The following is a 26,119-nucleotide window of genomic DNA, read 5'->3' on the forward strand; positions in this document are numbered from 1 at the left end:
TCTGCACACCTATTGTGCCCATTATGAGGTTCTCCCATGATCCCCTGCTGTTTTGTTTATTTTATTTAACAGAGCAGGGGTCCCCAACCCCTGGGCTGTGGCCCGGTGCACTGCTGTGGAACTTGCACTTCCACCCTCCCACCACCAGAGGGCCCTCTCCCTTTCACCCAGCACCACAACTCCCTTCCCTCTCTGTGGTCGCCTTACCCATGGAGAGGAAGGGGAAGAAAAAGCCATTCTGACCCAGAGGTGATGGACTGCACAAGCCCCCCCCCCCCCCCCACCGAGGTGCCAGGTTGTGTCAACACCTCCAACCAACTTCCCCCATAACAGAGGGCATTTACTTAAGGGAGGTGACAGGCAGCCCACGCACAGCACCCTATAGTGCCCCGATCAGGTCCATGGAGGGGTTTTGGTGGCTGGGGTCGGTTCCCGGTGGTTGGGGTCGGTTCCGGGTGGCTGGGGTCGGTTCCCGGTGGCTGGGGTCGGTTCCCGGTGCCGGGAGATTGGGGACCGCTGTAATAGAGAATGTAACAGGAGGAGCTGAAACACAGAAGCATCCAGAACTCCCAGGTGTGGGGAAGAACGATGGGACAAACATATTGTGGGTTTGATGGACTAATATCTGATGGTGTACAACAAGGAAAGAGGGAGGCCAAAAGAGGGCTGGGGAATCCCCAACCCCCGGGACTTTAACGGTATCAAATCAAAAAGTATTTGCAGAGAAAAAATCTTAATGTATAAAATATTACAATTTTATTCAAGCTATACACAATTTTAGACATTCAAAAAAAAAAAAAAAAAACACGATAGTTTGACATCAATTTGCCAGAAAGAGCATATTCATGTTTAATCCCATTTTTCACCAAACAAGAAGAGTGAAGAGAAGGCAAGCTGCAATCATTCTCGACATGTTTCACCCGGAATGGGCTTCTTCAGGAAAAACTGATTGATTGTTTTTCCTGAAGAAGCCCATTCCGGGCGAAACATGTCGAGAATGATTGCAGCTTGCCTTCTCTTCACTCTTCTTGTTTGGTGAAAAATGGGATTAAACATAAATATGCTCTTTCTGGCAAATTGATGTCAAACTATCGTGTTTTTTTTTTTTTTTTGAATGTCTAAAATTGTGTATAGCTTGAATAAAATTGTAATATTGTAATATTTTATACATTAAGATTTTTTCTCTGCAAATACTTTTTGATTTGATACCGTTAAAGTCCCGGGGGTTGGTGATTCCCCAGCCCTCTTTTGGCCTCCCTCTTTCCTTGTTGTATTCATTAATATGGGGACGTGGTATCCGTAATCTGTTAAGATTCCCTCTCTCTCAAAAATGTTTTCTCTTAATGTCTAATATCTGATGGTGTGTGGACAGCGTAGTCATTCCAGGATGTCCCATGGGCAGGAACATGGAATTGGGGGTGATGAGATAATGTGGGGGGTGTTTCCCTACACGGCCATGCATTGGTGGGGTTCAGACGTGGCCAGTAGCCTGGAGAGAAGATTAGAAACACGTCGCTTTCACTTGTTCTCCCAGAGTAGTTTCCGTATTATAAACATTGTCCTCTAGCTGTTGAAGTGAGCAGTGGTCGGGGGGTCGCGGGGGGGCCCATCTCGTGTTGTTGCTCCTGGCTGTGCAGGCTTCACCCCGGCCTGTATCTACACCTCATTACCTCCATTGTTCCAATCTTTCCACCCCAGTGATTTACACAAAGGGGTTTTCTTCCGCCTGGCTTCCTCGCCCTCATGGAGGCGGCCGTACAATATGCGCTGTTTGTAATTCTTTTCCGTTCTCTTCATTATCATTGATTTCCAAGCCTGTGACTCTGACACAACGGATCTGTGTCACTAAACAACCAATCATATGTATAACCTCAGGCTCGGTAAGGGCGCCCCACCAGTGGTCATAAAAAATAATAATAAAAGTAAACAAGGAGGGGGGTGTGTGGAGTGTGGTATTAAAGAGAGTTTACTAAAAGACAAACAAATGGTAGCTCACTGTGGAGTAAATATGAGATCACTCAAATATAGGACAATCCGCCAGGGAGTCTACTGCCGATAGGATGAAATACTCCTGAGCTCTGGGCCTCTACTATAGCAGACAACTTGTAGAGCGGCACTGGAGACTGGAACAGGAAGCGCCAGCAACCACCTTGGCCAGCGGATATTTTGTGGCCCAGTAGATCACTGGCGGCTGCCCGACCAGATCTTGTAGTCCCATGAGAATCCCTTGCAGCTGCCCGGCAAGATCTTGTGGTCCCACAGGTCCCTGGCAGCATTAATCTCCTGTTCCTCCCCATCTGATCACTGCTTGAGAAAGGAGCATGATGCTCTGAAACGCGTAGGCACGCCTCCTGGAGGCCGGAACAGGAGACCCTGGCCGGCGTGGAGATCTTGTAGCCCAAAAGATCACTGGCAGCTGGCTGACCAGATCTTGTAGTGCCATGAATCCCTTGCAGCTGCCCGGCCAGATCTTGTAGTCCCACAGGTACCTGGCAGAAGGAATCTCACATTTCTCCTCATCTGATCACTGCTTGAGAAAAAATGTGTGATGCTCTGAAACGCGTAGGCACGCCTCTTGGAGACAGGAACAGGAAGTGCTGGAAAACACCCTGGTCGGGAGTGATCTTGTAACCCAATAGATCCCTGACAGCTGGCCGACCAGATCTTGTAGTCCCACAGGTCCCTGGCAGCAGGAATCTCATGTTCCTCCCCATCCGATCACTGCTTGAGAAAGGAGTGTGATGCTCTGAAACATGTAGCCACGCCCCCCTGTGCATTGCAGGGTGATTTCCGGCACTTACTTTTCCCGTCTCCAGAGCCTCTCTATGGGTTGGTTGCAATAGTAGCGCCCCGAGCCCAGGAGTGCTTCCTCCTATTGGCAGTGAAAAAATGTGTGATGCTCTGAAACGCGTATGCACACCTCCTGGAGGTTGGAACAGGAAGTGCTGGCAACCACCCTGGCCAGCCTGAGATCTTGTAGCCCAATAGATCCCTGGCAGCTGGCCGGCCAGATCTTGTAGTCGCACAGATCCCTGGCAGCAGGAATCTCATGTTCCTTCCCATCCGATCACTGCTTGAGAAAGGAGTGTAATGCTCTGAAACATGTAGCCACGCCGCCCTGTGCATTCCAGGGTGATTTCCGGCACTTCCTGTTCCCGTCTCCAGCGCCTCTCTATGAGTTGGTTGCAATAGTAGCGGCCTGAGCCCAGGAGTGCTTCCTCCTATTGGCAGTGAAAAAATGTGTTTCTCCCCATCTGATCACTGCTTGAGAAAAAAATGTGTGATGCTCTGAAACGCGTAGGCACGCCTCCTGGAGACTTGAACAGGAAGTGCTGGCAAACACCCTGGCCGGGGGTGATCTTGTAACCCAATAGATCCCTGGCAGCTGGCCGGCCAGATCTTGTAGTCCCACAGGTCCCTGGCAGCAGGAATCTCATGTTCCTCCCCATCCGATCACTGCTTGAGAAAGGAGTGTGATGCTCTGAAACATGTAGCCACGCCCTCCTGTGCATTGCAGGGTGATTTCCGGCACTTCCTGTTCCCGTCTCCAGCGCCTCTCTATGAGTTGGTTGCAATAGTAGCGGCCCGAGCCCAGGAGTGCTTCTTCATATCGGCAGTGGAATCTACCATCCGAGTGATCTCCTGTTTACTCCACAGTGAGTTGCTATTTGCTTGTTTTTCTTTTAATAAACAAATTTTAATGCTACACTTAGCTGCCGCCCCCCTCCTTGTTTGTTTTGATTATTAGAAATGTTACTTCAATCTGATGGGGAGCAGCTGCTAAAGTTACAGTTTTGGGACTGATTGATCTATAATAACAAGGACTCTTTCTTTTTTTTTTATTTATTGTATGTTGCCATTATTTTATCCTTTATAAAGAAAACAAAAAGAGCCAACACTGTTCAGGGGTTGTAAAGTCCTCCTTCTTCAGGGCTTGGAAACATACAGAGAATTGAGACATGGACTTGGCTGGAAGATCAGTCAGTAAATCATTGGTGTGTCTGTTCCAGTATGAAATCAGAAAGCATTACAAGCAGTTATTTCTTTCTTTGATCTTCCAGCCCACGTTAGTTTGGACTTACAATGGCTTGTCTCTCTAATTCCATTGATCATTTAAAGTGGAGTTCCATTCACATTTTTCATGCAGCACTAATGTACATCCTTAAAATGAATTGCCAATTTTTTATTTATTTTTTCACTTGATTTATGCCTATGTCTAATTTCACTTCTTCCTTTAGGGGCCACTGTGCCGTACATATCTTCCGGTTTTGCATTGGCTTTTGGGAGATCTTGGGTCAGCTTGGCATTGCTCCCGTAACATTTAACATTGGCGCCTATGGAAATTCTTGGTCAGCTTGGCATGGCACGGCTCCAGTAACATTTAAAGGAGAAGTCCAGCCTGAGCTCATTTGGCTGGGCTTCTCCTCTGGGTCACAGGAGTGCCATTCGTTTTGCACCCCTGTGACCCGTTTTCAGCAGAGAGCTGTCGTGATTCCAGTGACGTCAGCTGAAGACGGCTCTCTGCTGACGTCACTGGAATCACGACAGTAAAGTCTGTCACGTGCCTAGAGTGATGCCTGTCTCAGCCTCTCAGCGGGCTGCTGAGAGCCTGAGACTGCCGCTCCCCGCCCCCTCCACATCTCAGCACTCCAATGAGCGTGGGGGGGGGCAGAGTGGAGAGATGCTGACTAACAGGCAGCAGCTCTCTGCTCGGGGAGCTGTCAGAACCGAGCCATCAGCGGTGTTCGATTGCTCAGTTCTCAGCGCAGAGGCGGCAGGGGACAGATGCAGTATTGGACCACCTTGCTAAGTATAATGGTTAAAAAAAAACCAAACAGTACTTCTCTTTTAACATTGACGTCTATGGAAATTCTTGGTCAGCTTGGCATGGCACGGCTCCAGTAACATTTAAAGGAGAAGTCCAGCCTGCGCTCATTTGGCTGGGCTTCTCTTCTGGGTCACAGGAGTGCAATTCCTTTTGCACTCCCGTGACCCGTTTTCAGCAGAGAGCTGTCTGAAGAGACGGCTCTCTGCTGATGTCACTGGAATCACAACAATAAAGTCTGGGTCAGCCAGGTGCCTAGACTGATGCCTGTCTCAACCTCTCAGCCAGCCGCTCCCCGTTCCCAGAGCAGAGAGATGCTGGCTGACAGGCTGCAGCTCTCTGCTCGGGGAGCTGTCGGAACCGAGCCATTGGTGGTGTTTGATTGCTCAGTTCTCAGTGCAGAGGTGGCTGGGGACAGATGCAGCATCGGACCACCTCACTAAATATGATGGTGAAAAAAAAAAAAACATACAGTACTTCTCTTTTAACATTGACGTGTATGGAAAATCTTGGTCAGCTTGGCATGGCACTGATCCCGTAACATTTAATATTGGCGTCTATGAAAATTCTTGGTCAGCTTGGCATGGCTTTGCCATGTCAAGCTGACCAAGATTGCACCGCACTGCACTGCACATGTGCGAGATCGGCAGGTGCATGCTGGGTAGCCAGCATGCACAGATTGCAGGAAGGAGGACACTGTGGCTTCAGATGCCCACACTGGAGATGGCCGCGCTGTGCAGGAACTTCACAAAGTAAGAAAACGATGCTGCACAAAAAGAAACCTGGGCATAGTTTACAGCATACCTTTTGTTACATTGTACGAGGCATGAGTAGTCTATGGGGTATTTTTATCTTAAAAGTCATATTTTGGTCGGAGCTCCGCTTTAATAAAGAAATCATTCTGGACTCTGTGACCATTGGTGTTGCACCCTAACTGCCTCCTGCATATTTGAACGTCTTTCAAGACTCCCTTACCTGGGGGGGGGGGGGGGGGGCTCTGTTATGTGTGAGCAGTGATCAATGAGACAATCCTTCACAATTGTGGATATTAATAACAGGAGATCCAGCACTTGTCATACATGTCACCCGACCTGTCTCTGTTCTCCACCCCTAGCTCCTCACCAGCGATTGGAGCCGGTCACCCTGACGGGGGTCATCTCCTGCCTGCTCAGCCTGCTCTGTGCGGGTCTCAATCTCATCCGTGGCTTCCATGCACTGGAGAGTCTGCTGCAGGTACAGTATAGACGCCTCATGTATTCATTTGGATGTTCTGTGTTTGGGGATTAAGGCCACTAGAATAATTCTGTAGGTTTTATTCTGAGATTTAAATACACACAGCAAAGGCAACCAAGAGCAGCAGATGTTCTGTAATATATCCCATACAAAAAAAAATACTATTTTATAAGTGTCAGTTACATTAAACGCACCCTTACAGATATACCTGCACCCACCTATGTAGGGTCCAGCCTGTGAAAAGCTCTTTGGAAAGAAAGTATCTCATAGTAGCATTGGTTGGTCCGGTCACCTTCCTGGTGACATCACAAGTGTCGTGTCCCGAGGAGACCACTTTTAAACTTTCTACGTGGGAGAATTGACTTCTCAAACACGATTATTTTAGGTCAAAATAGCTTTATTTCGAGCGAGGTTACGTGTGCTGTTAGTAAAGCAAAAGTCCAAGTTTAAAAATGGGCAATCAAAGGAGAAAATGAAGCTTGTTCAGGTCTCTGGTGTCTTCGATTTTTCCCTCTTTAAGCCGCTCTCCTTTAAAAGGCATTTCCACTTTTTCCCCATATTCCCTCCTCCCGCACTTTCCTTCTGCATTTTACTGTCAAATTCTGTTCATTTGAAAAGTCCTCGGAACTTTTCTCTTTCGGTATTACAGACCACGCTGCCTCGGCTCTGTATGAAGCAGACAGTCGGTCCCGCGATGTGCTGCTCCACTAAGGGTGCAATGTTGGTGGCAGTTACAGGACAAAGTCTTAATCATAGCAAAGAGGGAAAATAAATGTTAGAGAACTGCCGTCATGGTTTACTGACTGTAGGTGGAAAAGCTCTCTCTATTGGTTTATTTAAAAAAAAACTGAAAAAACAAAAAAAGAAATTCCGGACAGACCATTGCGCAAGCAGAAGCACTATGGAGGGTGTAAGGGAGTGACTAGACAATATGGAGGATGTAAGAGAGCAGTAATACTATGGAGGGTATAAGGGAGCGTCAGACACTATGGAGGGCGTAAGAGAGCAGAAACACTGTGACGGCTGTTAGGGAGTGACAGACACTATATAGCAGTGATGGTGAACCTTGGCACCCCAGATGTTTTGGAACTACATTTCCCATGATGCTCAACTACACTGCAGAGTGCATGAGCATCATGGGATATGTAGTTCCAAAACATCTGGGGTGCCAAGGTTCGCCATCACTGCTATATAGAGTGTAGGAGAGCTACAAACCCTATGAAGGGTATAAGAGAGCTACAGACACTATGAAGGGTATAAGAGAGATACAGACACTATGAAGGGTATAAGAGAGATACAAACACTATGAAGGGTATAAGAGAGATACAGACACTTTAGAGAGCATAAGGGCAATACAGACACTATGGAGGGTGTAAGGGAACTACAGACACATTGAAGGGTATAAGGGAGCTACAGACACTATAGGGAGTATAAGGGCAATACAGATACTATGGAGGGTGTAAGGGAGCTACAGACACATTGAAGGGTATAAGGGAGCGACAGACACTATAGAGCATGGGTCTTCAAGCTATGGCCCTCCAGTTGTTCAGGAACTACAATTCCCATCATGCCTAGTCATGTCTGTGAATGTCAGAGGTTTACAATGCCTCATGGGATGTGTAGTTTTGCAACAGCTGGAGGGCCGTAGTTTGAGGAACCCTGCTATAGAGGGTGTAAGGGAGGGACAGACTCTATGGAAGGTGTAAGGGTACTACAGACACTATGGAGGATTTAAGGGACCTACAGACACAATGGAGGCTGTAAGGGAGCTACAGACACATTGAAGGGTATAAGGGAGCGACAGACACTATAGAGGGTGTAAGGGAGGGACAGACTCTATGGAAGGTGTAAGGGAACTACAGACACAATGGAGGCTGTAAGGGAGCTACAGACACATTGAAGGGTTTAAGGGAACTACAGACACAATGGAGGGTATAAGAGAGCTACAAACACTTTAGAGAGTATAGAGGCGATTCAGTTCGCATTGTGCGCTATACAAGTATTTCATTCATTCATTCATTCAGTATAAGGGCAATACAGACATTATGGAGGGTAGAAGGGAGCTACAGACACATTGAAGGGTATAAGGGAGCTACAGACAGTATGGAGGGTATCAGGGAGCGGCAGACACTATAGAGGGTGTAAGGGAGGGACAGACCTGACCATTACACCTGCCACTATATAGCCAAAGGTTCATGAACCTCCAATGAGTTCAGATGTCTCCAGTGAAGGGTTCTGGTAATCCTCCATCATACAAATACATTGTAGACAGTTGTGCTCTTCCAACCTGGTGGTAACAGTTTGGTGAAGAGCCTTTTCTGTTCCGCCATGTCTGTCCCCTGTGTACATTGCCAGCTCCATAGAGACATGGATGAAAAGTTTGGTGTGGAGGCACTCGAGTGTCCTGTACAGAGCCCTGACCTCATCCCTACTGAACACCTTTGGGATGAATTGGAACGCTGATGGTGATCCTGGTGTTTATTTATTTTTTTGGTGCCCAACGTGAGGCCCAACACGTCAGCCAGGTCTTCTCATCCGACATCAGTACCTGACCTCAGAAAAAGGGCACAAATTCCCACAAACACCCTCCAAAATCTAATGGAAAGCCTCAGAAGAGTGGAGGGTGTTGTAGCCACAAAGGAGGGTAAATCTATATTGATATCCATTAGGGGCAACTCCATATTGTTTTCAGTGGTTTTAGAATGTCCAGAAAAGTCCTATAGAGGTGATACTCGGCTGAGGCTCCAAAAAATGGCAGGATCACAATGCTGGGAATTTAAAAAAAAGAGATTTCTCCCTAGAAGCATGATTAGTACACCTGTCAGGTATAGAGTGAGGAGCTGCATGTCCCAGCAGGCCACGTGTGGCTCCTTTACAGTGAATTTGCAGCCAAAAGATGAAATGTGTCCCCATGTAATCCTGCAGGATGTGTATTCATACATCGGCTCCTGTGTCCTTCCATGAAAAGCAGACTCACATTGTATATCAGATACAGATTATACATCGTGGCTGGGCAGAGGTTAATGTTACGCAGAGGATTCTGGAAATCAGCGCACACAGTTCTCACACTGAGCGCTGCGCACACCTGCCAGTTCAACGTGCCTCTAATGAACCAATTAAGTATGGTGACAAACGCAGGCAGTTGCGTGTGGTAATGAGCGGCACTACACAGTCATTAGCCAGTGGGACACGCTCAGTCCCACGCTGATGTATGTGTGATTATACACCGGAGCGCACGCCACCTCACCCCGTCATATGGAAATCTGAAGATGACAGATTATCTTGTGACGGTGCCAGAGCTCCCCCTCCTGGACAGACGCTGACACTGTCCTCTCACCTATTCCATTTCCTAGATATGTTTCATGCTCCGCAAAATTGAAAAGTGAGAAGTTGGGGGATTGAGGTCAGACAGGTGTTGTTGGGGCCAATATAAAGGAAAAAAATGATGCGCTAAAAAGAAACATGTTTAAAACCTGGTCGGTGACGTGACGGATGAGCCCCGGTCGGTGACCTGACGGGCGACTGCCGCTCCGTGAGGTGACGGGTGACCCCTGGTCGGTGACGGACGAGTCCTGGTCGTTGACATGACGGATGAGCCCCGGTCGGTGACATGACGGGTGACCCCTGGTTAGTGACGTGACGGACGAGTCCTGGTCTGTGACGTGACGGACGAGTCCTGGTCGGTGACATGACGGGTGACCCATGGTTGGTGATGGGTGACCCCTGGTCGGTGACAGGCGACTCTTGTTTGATGACAGGTGACCTCTGGTCGGTGACGTGATGGGGGACCCCTGGTCGGTGATGGGCGACTCTTGTTTGATGACAGGTGACCTCTGGTCGGTGACGTGATGGGGGACCCCTGGTCGGTGATGGGCCGGGCGACCCCTGGTCGGTGATGTGACGGACGACCCCTGGTCGGTGACGGGCGACCCCTGGTCGGTGACATGACAGGCGACCTCCTGGTGATGAACCCTGGTCTGTGACGAGTGACCCCTGGTCACTGATGTGATGGGTGACCCAGCTCGGTGACGTGATGGGCGACCCAACTCGGTGACGTGACGGGCGACCCTGCCCAGTGACAGTCGATCCCGCTCGGTGACGTGACGGGCGACCCCGCCCGGAGGCAGGCGACCCCGCTCGGTGACGTGACGGGCGACCCCTGGTCGGTGATGGGTGACCCCTGGTCGGTGACGGGCGACTCTTGTTTGAAGACAGGTGACCTCTGGTCGGTGACGTGATGGGCGACCCCTGGTCGGTGATGGGCCAGGTGTTCCCTGGTCAGTGACGGCCGGGCGACCCCTGGTCGGTGATGTGACGGACGACCCCTGGTCGGTGACGGGCGACCCCTGGTCGGTGATGTGACGGACGACCCCTGGTCGGTGACGGGCGACCCCTGGTCGGTGATGTGATGGACAACCCCTGGTCGGTGATGTGACGGACGACCCCTGGTCGGTGACGGATGACCCCTGGTCGGTGACGGGCGACCCCTGGTCGGTGATGTGACGGACAACCCCTGGTCGGTGACGGATGACCCCTGGTCGGTGACGTGACAGGCGACCTCCTGGTGACGAACCCTGGTCTGTGACGGGTGACCCCTGGTCGTTGACGGGTCAGACGACCCCTGGTCGCTGACGTGATGGGCGACCCAGCTCGGTGACGTGACGGGTGACCCTGCCCGGAGGCAGGCGACCCCGCTCGGTGACGTGACGGGAGACCCCTGATCAATAACCGCTTCACAGACCTCTGTCAATAACATTGATTTTATGTATTCCAGAGCGATGATGATGTCAGATGTATTATGGCCTTCTTCCTGGGAACTGTCGCCTGCCTCTACCAGGTAGGTGTTTGCTGCCTCCACCTCAGTCCAGCAATGAGGTGTATATATGAAGAATGGACTCTTTTACGTCTTATTGTAGATATGAATCCAATCACCTAAATCTCATAAAAGCTTTAAAATGTTATCATTTGAAAAGTTGTTTTCAACCTTTACAAATCTGCAGCTTTTATTAAAATAATGGGGGGGGGGGGATGGGAGGGGGTCACACAGCGCTCAATTTTAGTCTTAACCTCTGTTGCTGGCTTTGTATTTCTTTATCACTGTCTAGGGCAGGGGGAGGCAACCCGGGGCCCTCCAGCTGTTGTAGAACTACATTTCCCATGAGGCATTGCAAGGCTGGCAGTTACAATTACTCCCAGAGGCATGATGGGACTTGTAGTTCTGCAACAGCTGGAGGGCCCCCAGACTGGCCTACCCCTGGTCTAGGGAATAAGAATATCGATCTGCCCATGCAAGATCATAAAATAAACCAGGGAAGCCATCGCAGTGTACCACCATTTATTCAAAAAAGCCCCCCGTTAGTATAAAAAACACAACGCGCTCCCAAGTATGTGATTTGGCACCCTAAATCAGCTGCTGACAAATCTATCAGAGCGCCGTACCACAGTGCGCTCCAAATGGCGAAAGTCATGTAGTAACGGTAGTTCCCGGCTTACGCGTTTCGTCACTTGAGGGGAAGATGATGCTTAAAATTATTTTATCCTGATCATACATTACAGGACGCGGGGGACTTGTATTCATAGACAATGGGTTATATGCATGGTGATTGGACACTGGCCAAAATTGTGCTAGAGCTGCCCCTGGAGCGTATGCTTATAACCCAACCCACTCATGGAGACTTTTTTTTTTGTCCATAGGTGATGGACCTCTTTTCTTATAGAGAAGTGTTTCTCTTTAACCATGCTTTTTTTTTTTCTGAAGCTTCTACCAGGATCTGACTGCCTTTGGCTATTTAGCAGTTTCTGGTTACTCTTGGTGTGTACTTTGGGGTCCGGACCCGGCTCTGTGAGACCAGCCTGTAAAGTTTGCTTTGGGCACTGGATTCTGTGGTCACCTTGGCACATAATGCAACCAATGTAGCTGACCCCAGGGCGCTATACAAGTCCAGGGCCGCTGTCAGATCCGGAATCTAAACCCACAGCCTCTTCTCGCTGAGCCGCCTGAGATGCTGAAGAGCTCCCTGTCTCATCCTTTGGATTTTCTCGCCTTGTCTCTTGTTTGTGGTAAACCTTGAACTCTTTGTTCCTCCCATGATCTTCCCGATTTAAGCCATATCTCTGCACTTCCTGTTTGCCAGATTATTGTGCTCTCTCCAGCCGATATCTTGCTCCTTTGTGTACCTGAAGTTGTCTTATCTCCACCACCAATCGTTACTGACCTTTGACTTGTTCCTTGACTACACCTCCGCTTGATCCCAACCTGCAACCACATGTTACCAACCTTTTGGCTTGTTTACTGACTACACTTCTGCTTGTTCCAAACCTTCTATATCTGCTACTGGACCCCCATCTTGCATACCTCCTGGTGGGGCAATACTGATGACCACGGCCTGGTACCAACACACAGCAAAACCCACCCTCACAATCAGGAGCTCTGGTGAATACTGGCTAATGCTTAGGCCCCGCACCTTGTGTCACCCGCCAGGGTGACTTACTTCTGTACTTATCCTGTTTGGTCGGTGGGAACCTCTCTACTGCTGTCAGGGCTGCTGCATGGGTTTTTGACACCCTAGGCCAGTGATGGAGAACCTTGGCACCCCAGATGTTTTGGAACTACATTTCCCATGATGCTCATGCGCTCTGCAGTGTAGTTGAGCATCATGGGAAATGTAGTTTCAAAACATCTGGGGTGCCAAGGTTTGCCATCACTGCCCTAGGTGAAACCTTGTTTGCCCTGCCCATGTGATTAGAGCTGGCGCTATACAGGAAGCATCAGCTCTGCTTCCTCTAGTGCCAGCTCCGCTTCCTCTAGTGCCGGCTCCGTTCTACACACTGATGCTCGGGGATGGCGAGTCGGGAACCCACCATCCCAGAACAGGAGGTGGCGAGCCACATCAGAGGGCCAGCAGTTGGGCACCCCTGCTGTAAGGAATGCATTGTGTGTAAGGCAGAGCTGGCTGTACTAGAACGATCACCGGAGAGTCTCTGAGACAGACAGGTTGGTCACTGATGATCATAGAGGCGCGCAGCGGCAGGGGATGTTTGCTTCCGTTCTGTTGGGGGGACGTGTCCTCCAGGCTCCAGTGCTGTGTGCCTCTAATAACACTATTGGTCAGACAGAGCGGCTGCCTGAGACTGAGTTACATGCTGCAGCCTGCAGAGCATGAAAATGCAGAGGGAGACCAGCAGCTGGGCGCCCTAGGTGGTTGCCTAGTTTGCCTAGTGGTAGCATCGACCCTGACTGCTGTAGCTACTGGTCTCTGAGCCTTACCAATGACTGTGACAGCCGTGGTCCATTTCTTCCCAGACCTTGAAGACTTCTTCAGGGGGGTATACCCACTGTGATGGGTGAAGCCTGGACCTCTAGTAGGCCCAGCATCAGGTAAGACTGGGATTCCCTTTATATTGGTACTGTTTTTTATTTTTTTATTTTTTTTGGCTTTTAATAATACAATCAGCAGTGCGTTGCACACTATGCAGTTGTATAGGCAGAGGTTTTGAGAGTTACATAGTTAGTCAGGTTGAAAAAAGACAAGTCCATCCAGTTCAACCTTAAAGAGGGAGTCCGCCGGGACTCCGCGTTTTTTTTTTTTTTTTAAAGTCAGCAGCTACAAATACTGCAGCTGCTGACTTTTAAAATAGTGACACTTACCTGTCCAGCGCGCCCGCGATGTCGGCACCCGAAGCCGATCTCTAGATCGTCTCTCGGGTGCTGCCGCCGCCATCTTGGGTATGGGAATCAGGAAATGGAGCCTTTCGGCTTCATTTCCCGGTTCCCTACTGCGCATGCGCGAATCGCATGTGGACCCCCCTCAGGAATGCACCATACAGCCTGTCTGACGGATTTCTCGTCTGAATTCTTTCAGAAACTCTGCACTTCTAGAACCTTCGGCTTCCAGAAACTCTACACAACCTCTATTCCCCCTGATCCTGTTCAGGGGTCAGAGGAGAAACCTCCGTTACCCGAGGATATTATGGAGGAAAAGAATAAAGGGCATTGATTTTGTAGTGGAGGAGAGGAGAGGATTTTCCTTCCCCCTGCATTTTATCAACCTGAAGATACGGCTTCCTGCCAAACGCTCTCTACTGATTGATGCCGAGAGAACGAGTCTTCGCCTAGCAGCACCTGACTCTCCACACTCTAAACAAGCCCACGGCGGGCACAAATAGGCTGGCAGAGAAGACTTTTCACATAAACGCACTGATTGAAAAGGAGAAGTTCACCTTTTTTAACAAAAAAATAAAATAAATGCACATTTTATTTTATTTTTTTGCATGTTAAAAACTGTGAATTTTACTATTTTTTTTGATTTGGGAGCATGGAAAGCATCGAACCAGCAATCGGGCAGATCGGTGGTACCAGGCAGGACCCCTGCAGACCCGTCGGTGTATCTGTTGCTCATACCTCGTACGCGGCAAGCAGATACCGACAGGAAGAATCCATTGAACTACCAACAGCACCGTGCTAGTTCATTGAAACTACAAGCCGTCGCATCGAACGCTGTCGGGACTTGTCGTTTCCCCTACTATGAATGACACTTCGCACTAGTGGAGCCCAATGCCCCGTACACGCGGTCGGACTTTCCGACGGAAAATGTGCGAGCGGATCTTGTTGTTGGAAAATCCGATCGTGTGTGTGGGCTCCATCTGACTTTTTCCGTTGGATTTTCAGACGCACCAAGTTTGGGAGCAGGATCTTAAAATTTTCCGACAACAAAATCCGATCGTTTTAAATTCCGATCGTGTGTGTAGACAATTCCGACGGACGAAGTGCGGCGCATGCTCAGAATAAATGACGAGGCGAAAGCTATTGGCTACTGGCCCGTTTATAGTCCCGACGTACGTGTTCTACGTCACCGCGTTCAGAGCGGTCGGATTTTCTGACAACTTTCTGCGACCCGTGTGTATGCCAGACACGTTTCGGCCAAAATCTGTTTGGGAAAAAAATCAGACGGATTATGTGGTCGGAATGTCCGATCGTGTGTAGAGGGCATAAGCCTACATTTCCACTAGGGTTGTCCCGATACCACTTTTTTTTAAGACCGAGTACAAGTACCAATACTTTTTTCAAGTACTCGCTGATACCGTTACTTTTTTTTTTTTTTTTATGTCATGTGACAGTTTTCAAAGCACAATACAGATTATGTGGCACTGATATGCAGCACTGATGGGCACTGATAGGTGGCACTGATTAAGCAGCACTGATGAGCACCAATAGGATTAGATGGCACTGATGGGCACTGACTGATGGAACTGATGGCGGGCACTGACAGATGGAACTGATGGCGGGCACTGACTGATGGCAGGCACTGACAGATGGAACTGATGGCAGGCACTGACAGATGGAACTGATGGCGGGCACTGACTGATGGCAGGCACTGACAGATGGAACTGATGGCGGGCACTGACAGATGGAACTGATGGCGGGCACTGACAAATGGAACTGATGGCGGGCACTGACAGATGGCGGGCACTGACAGATGGAACTGATGGCGGGCACTGACAGATGGAGCTGATGGCGGGCACTGACTGATGGCGGGCACTGACTGATGGCAGGCATTGACAGATGGAACTGATGTCGGGCACTGACTGATGGCGGGCACTGACAGATGGAACTGATGGCAGGCACTGACAGATGGAACTGATGGTGGTCACTGACTGATGGCGGGCACTGACAGATGGAACTGGTGGTGGGCACTGACTGATGGCGGGCACTGACAGATGGAACTGGTGGCGGGCACTGACTGATGGCAGGCACTGACAGATGGAACTGATGGCTGGCACTGAAAGGTGGCATTCACTGATAAAAACGGGAAGAAGATCTGGACAGCCGCACTCAAACATTTTTTTTTTGCCTTTTATTCAACAATTCTTGTGAACAAAAATACAAGCCACAGTAGGAACAGACGGGAGCTAACGCGTTTCATGCTTCAATGTAGTGCTTAGTCATATCATTGGTCCATTGGCTATGACTAAGCACTAGATTGTTGAATAAAAGGGAAAAAAAAACGTTTTTTTAAGTGCGGCTGTTCAGATCTTCTTCCCGTTTTTTATTGCTATATCCATTGCCGGCACCTGGGCTTCCTAGCTGGATGAGGTTTTCTACTGTCGCTTGACCTACCTGGAGCGGCTCTATTTGTGGGGAAAAAAAATGATAAAAATGTCATTTGGGTACAGTGTTACCTGACCGCGCAATTGTCATTCAAAATCTTACAGCGCTGAAAAACTGAAGATTGGCCTGGGCAGGAAGGGGGGTGAAAATGCCCGGTATTGAAGTGGTTAAATAACAAATATGTTATACTTGCCTGCTCTGTGTAATGGGTCTGCACAGAGCAGCCCGGATCCTCCTCTTCTCGGGTCCCTCTTCGTTGCTCCGGGCTCCGCCCTCCTGTCGAGTGTTACCAACTGCAAGCGGTTTGCAGTGTAAAGGAATATTACAAATTTTTTTTTTGCATTTATTATTTTATTTTTATTTTCATTACAATTATTACTGAAAAGGATGGTCATAGATTGGGTGGTAAGTACACAAAGTGCTCCACATTTCTTCTCCCTTTACTTCTTCTTATAAACATGAATGTACTGTGAGCTGTGGATGTAGTAATCATAAATAGGGTGTCCCCGAAGGCCTGAAAGTTACTTCAAGGGTTCCACCATGTTCGAAATGCTGAGCTACACCTTGATCTGGAGAAATGAGGACCCTCTATATAAAAAGACTGACCCCGGCCTGTATACAGACACTCCTCACCCTTCTCTCTCTCTCTATTCTCTCTTCCAGTGTTACTTATTTGTATACAGCACAAGTTGGCGCAACATGAAATCTTTTTTGGCGTTTGGACTGATCTGTCTGTGTAATTTGTATCTGCATGAACTGCGCAACGTATGGCAGCTTTTCTTCCACGTCACGGTCGGGGCCATCACCACCCTTCAGATCCGACTGAGACAGCCGCAGAGCAAGTCCCCCGACTACAACGTCTGATTCGCCAACGCCAATTCCTCATTCGGTTCCATTTTGCCCGTTTTTTTTTTTCCTCCTTCACCTCTCCTGGTGACAGTCGAGTCCTGGACACAGCAGAGAGGAGATACATCGGGGGCAGGGATGGTGTATATTATATTTTGTTGGTACCTTGATTTATTGCCTTTGTAAGGCAGTTTTATTGCATTTCTAACTAATAAAGCCATTCTGTACAGATATTGTCCTCTTGTGGAATTCTTGAGGGAAATCATAATGTATTTATATGGCACCAACATATTAATCACTCCAAAGCAAGGAAACATCCTTTGATAGTCACCAGAACTAATGTCCCCCATTGGGTGGACACTCATTTTGGGACTTTCCTCTATATAAATCTTTAATTATCACTAGAGGGGTCACCGACAGCAGGAAGGAGGTCCTGATTCCTCTATATAGACCTTTATATCACTAGAGGGGTCACCAGCAGGAGGAAGGAGGTCCTGATTCCTCTATATAGATCTTTATATCACTAGAGGGGTCACCAGCAGGAGGAAGGAGGTCCTGATTCCTCTATATAGATCTTTATATCACTAGAGAGGTCACCGGCAGGAGGAAGGAGGTCCTGATTCCTCTATATAGATCTTTATATCACTAGAGAGGTCACCGGCAGGAGGAAGGAGGTCCTGATTCCTCTATATAGATCTTTATATCACTAGAGGGGTCACCAGCAGGAGGAAGGAGGTCCTGATTCCTCTATATAGATCTTTATATCACTAGAGGGGTCACCAGCGGGAGGAAGGAGGTCCTGATTCCTCTATATAGATCTTTATATCACTAGAGAGGTCACCGGCAGGAGGAAGGAGGTCCTGATTCCTCTATATAGATCTTTATATCACTAGAGGGGTCACCGGCAGGAGGAAGGAGGTCCTGATTCCTCTATATAGATCTTTATATCACTAGAGGGGTCACCAGCAGGAGGAAGGAGGTCCTGATTCCTCTATATAGATCTTTATATCACTAGAGGGGTCACCAGCAGGAGGAAGGAGGTCCTGATTCCTCTATATAGATCTTTATATCACTAGAGGGGTCACCAGCAGCAGGAAGGAGGTCCTGATTCCTCTATATAGATCTTTATATCACTAGAGGGGTCACCAGCAGGAGGAAGGAGGTCCGGATTCCTCTATATAGATCTTTATATCACTAGAGGGGTCACCAGCAGCAGGAAGGAGGTCCTGATTCCTCTATATAGATCTTTATATCACTAGAGGGGTCACCAGCAGGAGGAAGGAGGTCATGATTCCTCTATATAGATCTTTATATCACTAGAGGGGTCACCAGCAGGAGGAAGGAGGTCCGGATTCCTCTATATAGATCTTTATATCACTAGAGGGATCACCAGCGGGAGGAAGGAGGTCCTGATTCCTCTATATAGATCTTTATATCACTAGAGGGGTCACCAGCGGGAGGAAGGAGGTCCCGATTCCTCTATATAGATCTTTATATCACTAGAGGGATCACCAGCAGGAGGAAGGAGGTCCCGATTCCTCTATATAGATCTTTATATCACTAGAGGGGTCACCAGCGGGAGGAAGGAGGTCCTGATTCCTCTATATAGATCTTTATATCACTAGAGGGGTCACCAGCGGGAGGAAGGAGGTCCCGATTCCTCTATATAGATCTTTATATCACTAGAGGGGTCACCAGCGGGAGGAAGGAGGTCCCGATTCCTCTATATAGATCTTTATATCACTAGAGGGGTCACCAGCAGGAGGAAGGAGGTCCTGATTCCTCTATATAGATCTTTATATCACTAGAGGGGTCACCAGCGGGAGGAAGGAGGTCCTGATTCCTCTATATAGATCTTTATATCAATAGAGGGGTCACCAGCAGGAGGAAGGAGGTCCTGATTCCTCTATATAGATCTTTATATCACTAGAGGGGTCACCAGCAGGAGGAAGGAGGTCCTGATTCCTCTGTATAGATCTTTATATCACTAGAGGGGTCACCAGCAGGAGGAAGGAGGTCCTGATTCCTCTATATAGATCTTTATATCAATAGAGGGGTCACCAGCAGGAGGAAGGAGGTCCTGATTCCTCTATATAGATCTTTATATCACTAGAGGGGTCACCAGCAGGAGGAAGGAGGTCCTGATTCCTCTATATAGATCTTTATATCACTAGAGAGGTCACCGGCAGGAGGAAGGAGGTCCTGATTCCTCTATATAGATCTTTATATCACTAGAGGGGTCACCAGCAGGAGGAAGGAGGTCCGGATTCCTCTATATAGATCTTTATATCACTAGAGGGGTCACCAGCAGCAGGAAGGAGGTCCTGATTCCTCTATATAGATCTTTATATCACTAGAGGGGTCACCAGCAGGAGGAAGGAGGTCATGATTCCTCTATATAGATCTTTATATCACTAGAGGGGTCACCAGCAGGAGGAAGGAGGTCCGGATTCCTCTATATAGATCTTTATATCACTAGAGGGATCACCAGCGGGAGGAAGGAGGTCCTGATTCCTCTATATAGATCTTTATATCACTAGAGGGGTCACCAGCGGGAGGAAGGAGGTCCCGATTCCTCTATATAGATCTTTATATCACTAGAGGGATCACCAGCAGGAGGAAGGAGGTCCCGATTCCTCTATATAGATCTTTATATCACTAGAGGGGTCACCAGCGGGAGGAAGGAGGTCCTGATTCCTCTATATAGATCTTTATATCACTAGAGGGGTCACCAGCGGGAGGAAGGAGGTCCCGATTCCTCTATATAGATCTTTATATCACTAGAGGGGTCACCAGCGGGAGGAAGGAGGTCCCGATTCCTCTATATAGATCTTTATATCACTAGAGGGGTCACCAGCAGGAGGAAGGAGGTCCTGATTCCTCTATATAGATCTTTATATCACTAGAGGGGTCACCAGCGGGAGGAAGGAGGTCCTGATTCCTCTATATAGATCTTTATATCAATAGAGGGGTCACCAGCAGGAGGAAGGAGGTCCTGATTCCTCTATATAGATCTTTATATCACTAGAGGGGTCACCAGCAGGAGGAAGGAGGTCCTGATTCCTCTGTATAGATCTTTATATCACTAGAGGGGTCACCAGCAGGAGGAAGGAGGTCCTGATTCCTCTATATAGATCTTTATATCAATAGAGGGGTCACCAGCAGGAGGAAGGAGGTCCTGATTCCTCTATATAGATCTTTATATCACTAGAGGGGTCACCAGCAGGAGGAAGGAGGTCCTGATTCCTCTGTATAGATCTTTATATCACTAGAGGGATCACCAGCAGGAGGAAGGAGGTCCTGATTCCTCTATATAGATCTTTATATCCTTATGACACCCTCCTGTAGAATTGATCATTGGGTGTTCTATGAACTCAGGAGGTTCTGAGGAGGAAAAAAAATGGTGAAAAGTCTGAGAGATAAAACATATTAGGTAAGACTGCAGGAGTCAGAAGGAAAAGGATGGACATGACTGAAATTTTTAAATACTTCAAAAGGATAAGGTCCAGGAGGATGGGGTTTTCAGCATTACACAAACATGGAACATGGGGATGTGACCTTAAACCAAGCATAATTTGTTCCAGAAGCATTCTTGTAATCCAGATCACTCGTATATCAATGCGAGTTTCTCCATAAGAAAAAATGGAAACTGAGATAATTCGTTCCACAACCACTGCTAGTGTATGCAGTACTGTATGTGGCCAGAGGTGAGGGGGGCGCTGGTGTATGCAGTACTGTATGTGGCCACAGGTGCGGGGGTGCTGGTGTATGCAGTACTGTATGTGGCCACAGGTGCGGGGGCGCTGGTGTATGCATTACTGTATGTGGCCACAGGTGCGGGGGTGCTGGTGTATGTAGTACTGTATGTGGCCACAGGTGCGGGGGTGCTAGTGTATGCAGTACTGTATGTGGCCACAGGTGCGGGGGCGCTGGTGTATGCAGTACTGTATGTGGCCACAGGTGCGGGGGGCGCTGGTGTATGCAGTACTGTATGTGGCCACAGGTGCGGGGGTGCTGGTGTATGCAGTACTGTATGTGGCCAGAGGTGAGGGGGCGCTGGTGTATTCAGTACTGTATGTGGCCACAGGTGAGGGGGCGCTGGTGTATTCAGTACTGTATGTGGCCAGTGGTGTGGGGGGCGCTGGTGTATGCAGTACTGTATGTGGCCACAGGTGCGGGGGTGCTGGTGTATGCAGTACTGTATGTGGCCAGAGGTGAGGGGGCGCTGGTGTATGCAGTACTGTATGTGGCCAGAGGTGCGGGGGTGCTGGTGTATGCAGTACTGTATGTGGCCAGAGGTGCGGGGGTGCTGGTGTATGCAGTACTGTATGTGGCCAGAGGTGCGGGGGTGCTGGTGTATGCAGTACTGTATGTGGCCAGTGGTGTGGGGGGTGCTGGTGTATGCAGTACTGTATGTGGCCAGAGGTGTGGGGGGTGCTGGTGTATACAGTACCGTATGTGGCTAGAGGTGAGGGGGTGCTGGTGTATGCAGTACCGTATGTGGCCAGAGGTGTGGGGGGTGCTGGTGTTTACAGTACCGTATGTGGCGAGAGGTGTGGGGGGTGCTGGTGTATACAGTACTGTATGTGGCCAGTGGTGTGGGGGGTGCTGGTGTATGCAGTACTGTATGTGGCCAGAGGTGCGGGGGGTGCTGGTGTATACAGTACCGTATGTGGCTAGAGGTGAGGGGGTGCTGGTGTATGCAGTACCGTATGTGGCCAGAGGTGTGGGGGGTACTGGTGTATGCAGTACTGTATGTGGCCAGAGGTGCGGGGGGTGCTGGTGTATACAGTACCGTATGTGGCTAGAGGTGAGGGGGTGCTGGTGTATGCAGTACCGTATGTGGCCAGAGGTGTGGGGGGTGCTGGTGTATACAGTACCGTATGTGGCTAGAGGTGAGGGGGTGCTGGTGTATACAGTACTGTATGTGGCCAGTGGTGTGGGGGGTGCTGGTGTATGCAGTACTGTATGTGGCCAGAGGTGCGGGGGGTGCTGGTGTATACAGTACCGTATGTGGCTAGAGGTGAGGGGGTGCTGGTGTATGCAGTACCGTATGTGGCCAGAGGTGCGGGGGGTGCTGGTGTATACAGTACCGTATGTGGCTAGAGGTGAGGGGGTGCTGGTGTATACAGTACCGTATGTGGCTAGAGGTGAGGGGGTGCTGGTGTATACAGTACCGTATGTAGCCAGAGGTGCGGGGGGTGCTGGTGTATGCAGTACTGTATGTGGCCAGAGGTGTGGGGGGTGCTGGTGTATACAGTATCGTATGTGGCTAGAGGTGAGGGGGTGCTGGTGTATACAGTACCGTATGTGGCCAGAGGTGCGGGGGTGCTGGTGTATGCAGTGAGGGGGTGCTGGTGTATGCAGTACCGTATGTGACCAGAGGTGTGGGGGGTGCTGGTGTTTACAGTACCGTATGTGGCGAGAGGTGTGGGGGGTGCTGGTGTATACAGTACTGTATGTGGCCAGTGGTGTGGGGGGTGCTGGTGTATGCAGTACTGTATGTGGCCAGAGGTGCGGGGGGTGCTGGTGTATACAGTACCGTATGTGGCTAGAGGTGAGGGGGTGCTGGTGTATGCAGTACCGTATGTGGCCAGAGGTGTGGGGGGTGCTGGTGTATGCAGTACTGTATGTGGCTAGAGGTGAGGGGGTGCTGGTGTATGCAGTACCGTATGTGGCCAGAGGTGTGGGGGGTACTGGTGTATGCAGTACTGTATGTGGCCAGAGGTGCGGGGGGTGCTGGTGTATACAGTACCGTATGTGGCTAGAGGTGAGGGGGTGCTGGTGTATACAGTACTGTATGTGGCCAGTGGTGTGGGGGGTGCTGGTGTATGCAGTACTGTATGTGGCCAGTGGTGTGGGGGGTGCTGGTGTATGCAGTACTGTATGTGGCCAGAGGTGCGGGGGGTGCTGGTGTATACAGTACCGTATGTGGCTAGAGGTGAGGGGGTGCTGGTGTATGCAGTACCGTATGTGGCCAGAGGTGCGGGGGGTGCTGGTGTATACAGTACCGTATGTGGCTAGAGGTGAGGGGGTGCTGGTGTATACAGTACCGTATGTGGCTAGAGGTGAGGGGGTGCTGGTGTATACAGTACCGTATGTGGCCAGAGGTGCGGGGGGTGCTGGTGTATACAGTACTGTATGTGGCCAGAGGTGTGGGGGGTGCTGGTGTATACAGTATCGTATGTGGCCAGTGGTGTGGGGGGTGCTGGTGTATGCAGTACTGTATGTGGCCAGTGGTGTGGGGGGTGCTGGTGTATGCAGTACTGTATGTGGCCAGAGGTGCGGGGGGTGCTGGTGTATACAGTACCGTATGTGGCTAGAGGTGAGGGGGTGCTGGTGTATACAGTACCGTATGTGGCCAGAGGTGCGGGGGGTGCTGGTGTATACAGTACTGTATGTGGCCAGAGGTGTGGGGGGTGCTGGTGTATACAGTACCGTATGTGGCCAGTGGTGTGGGGGGTGCTGGTGTATGCAGTACTGTATGTGGCCAGTGGTGTGGGGGGTGCTGGTGTATGCAGTACTGTATGTGGCCAGAGGTGTGGGGGGTGCTGGTGTATACAGTACCGTATGTAGCCAGAGGTGCGGGGGTGCTGGTGTATGCAGTACTGTATGTGGCCAGAGGTGTGGGGGGTGCTGGTGTATACAGTAGCGTATGTGGCTAGAGGTGAGGGGGTGCTGGTGTATACAGTACCGTATGTGGCCAGAGGTGCGGGGGGTGCTGGTGTATACAGTACTGTATGTGGCCAGAGGTGTGGGGGGTGCTGGTGTATACAGTATCGTATGTGGCCAGTGGTGTGGGGGGTGCTGGTGTATGCAGTACTGTATGTGGCCAGTGGTGTGGGGGGTGCTGGTGTATGCAGTACTGTATGTGGCCAGAGGTGTGGGGGGTACTGGTGTATGCAGTACTGTATGTGGCCAGAGGTGCGGGGGGTGCTGGTGTATACAGTACCGTATGTGGCTAGAGGTGAGGGGGTGCTGGTGTATACAGTACTGTATGTGGCCAGTGGTGTGGGGGGTGCTGGTGTATGCAGTACTGTATGTGGCCAGTGGTGTGGGGGGTGCTGGTGTATGCAGTACTGTATGTGGCCAGAGGTGCGGGGGGTGCTGGTGTATACAGTACCGTATGTGGCTAGAGGTGAGGGGGTGCTGGTGTATGCAGTACCGTATGTGGCCAGAGGTGCGGGGGGTGCTGGTGTATACAGTACCGTATGTGGCTAGAGGTGAGGGGGTGCTGGTGTATACAGTACCGTATGTGGCTAGAGGTGAGGGGGTGCTGGTGTATACAGTACCGTATGTGGCCAGAGGTGCGGGGGGTGCTGGTGTATACAGTACTGTATGTGGCCAGAGGTGTGGGGGGTGCTGGTGTATACAGTATCGTATGTGGCCAGTGGTGTGGGGGGTGCTGGTGTATGCAGTACTGTATGTGGCCAGTGGTGTGGGGGGTGCTGGTGTATGCAGTACTGTATGTGGCCAGAGGTGCGGGGGGTGCTGGTGTATACAGTACCGTATGTGGCTAGAGGTGAGGGGGTGCTGGTGTATACAGTACCGTATGTGGCCAGAGGTGCGGGGGGTGCTGGTGTATACAGTACTGTATGTGGCCAGAGGTGTGGGGGGTGCTGGTGTATACAGTACCGTATGTGGCCAGTGGTGTGGGGGGTGCTGGTGTATGCAGTACTGTATGTGGCCAGTGGTGTGGGGGGTGCTGGTGTATGCAGTACTGTATGTGGCCAGAGGTGTGGGGGGTGCTGGTGTATACAGTACCGTATGTAGCCAGAGGTGCGGGGGTGCTGGTGTATGCAGTACTGTATGTGGCCAGAGGTGTGGGGGGTGCTGGTGTATACAGTAGCGTATGTGGCTAGAGGTGAGGGGGTGCTGGTGTATACAGTACCGTATGTGGCCAGAGGTGCGGGGGGTGCTGGTGTATACAGTACTGTATGTGGCCAGAGGTGTGGGGGGTGCTGGTGTATACAGTATCGTATGTGGCCAGTGGTGTGGGGGGTGCTGGTGTATGCAGTACTGTATGTGGCCAGTGGTGTGGGGGGTGCTGGTGTATGCAGTACTGTATGTGGCCAGAGGTGCGGGGGGTGCTGGTGTATACAGTACCGTATGTGGCTAGAGGTGAGGGGGTGCTGGTGTATACAGTACCGTATGTGGCTAGAGGTGCGGGGGTGCTGGTGTATACAGTACCGTATGTGGCCAGAGGTGCGGGGGGTGCTGGTGTATACAGTACTGTATGTGGCCAGAGGTGTGGGGGGTGCTGGTGTATACAGTACCGTATGTGGCCAGTGGTGTGGGGGGTGCTGGTGTATGCAGTACTGTATGTGGCCAGTGGTGTGGGGGGTGCTGGTGTATGCAGTACTGTATGTGGCCAGAGGTGCGGGGGTGCTGGTGTATACAGTACCGTATGTAGCCAGAGGTGCGGGGTTGCTGGTGTATGCAGTACTGTATGTGGCCAGAGGTGTGGGGGGTGCTGGTGTATACAGTATCGTATGTGGCTAGAGGTGAGGGGGTGCTGGTGTATACAGTACCGTATGTGGCCAGAGGTGCGGGGGTGCTGGTGTATGCAGTACCGTATGTGGCTAGAGGTGCGGGGGTGCTGGTGTATACAGTACCGTATGTGGCCAGTGGTGTGGGGGGTGCTGGTGTATGCAGTACCGTATGTGGCCAGAGGTGCGGGGGGTGCTGGTGTATACAGTACCGCAGGCATGTCCAAAGTCCGGCCCGCGGGCCAATCGCGGCCCGCAGTCCGGTTTTGAACGGCCCGCCTGGTGTGCTGCGGGATCAGGGCTGTCAAATGAGCCGATCCCCGTCACTGTGAGAAGCTCCGTCGGCTTCAAAAGTGAAAGTAAAGTGCAGAGGAGTGTGCTGTGCTCTCTGCTTCCCCCTACAGTGCAGTACCCGGCTGAATAAGGAAATGGAATGGAAAGGTACTGTACTACAAGCTAGATTCGTTTTAAAAAGGCTTTATTTATGTGTATGTGTGTGCATGTGTGTCTGTATGTATGTATGTGTGTGCATGTGTGTCTGTATGTATGTATGTGTGTGCATGTGTGTCTGTATGTGTGCATGTGTGTCTGTATGTATATGTGTGCATGTCTGTCTGT

General features: G+C 50.2%; 1 protein-coding gene across 1 annotated transcript in view; it reads left to right on the forward strand.

Annotated features, from left to right (window-relative positions):
* The window catches only part of SEC22A (SEC22 homolog A, vesicle trafficking protein), a 59,586-nt gene extending 42,343 nt beyond the window's left edge, over window positions 1-17,243 (forward strand). Inside the window, exons 5-7 of the mRNA XM_077449729.1 lie at window positions 5,940-6,058; window positions 10,833-10,895; window positions 16,830-17,243. Coding sequence (XP_077305855.1) covers window positions 5,940-6,058; window positions 10,833-10,895; window positions 16,830-17,030 — 383 coding nt within the window. The 3' untranslated portion in view covers window positions 17,031-17,243. The remainder of the gene's footprint in view (window positions 1-5,939; window positions 6,059-10,832; window positions 10,896-16,829) is intronic.
* Window positions 17,244-26,119: the final 8,876 nt, after the last annotated feature.

Source organism: Lithobates pipiens, unplaced genomic scaffold (genome assembly GCF_037356315.1).
Source record: "Lithobates pipiens isolate NorthernLeopardFrog02 unplaced genomic scaffold, aLitPip1_a1.2 Scaffold_22, whole genome shotgun sequence".
NCBI lineage: Eukaryota > Metazoa > Chordata > Amphibia > Anura > Ranidae > Lithobates > Lithobates pipiens.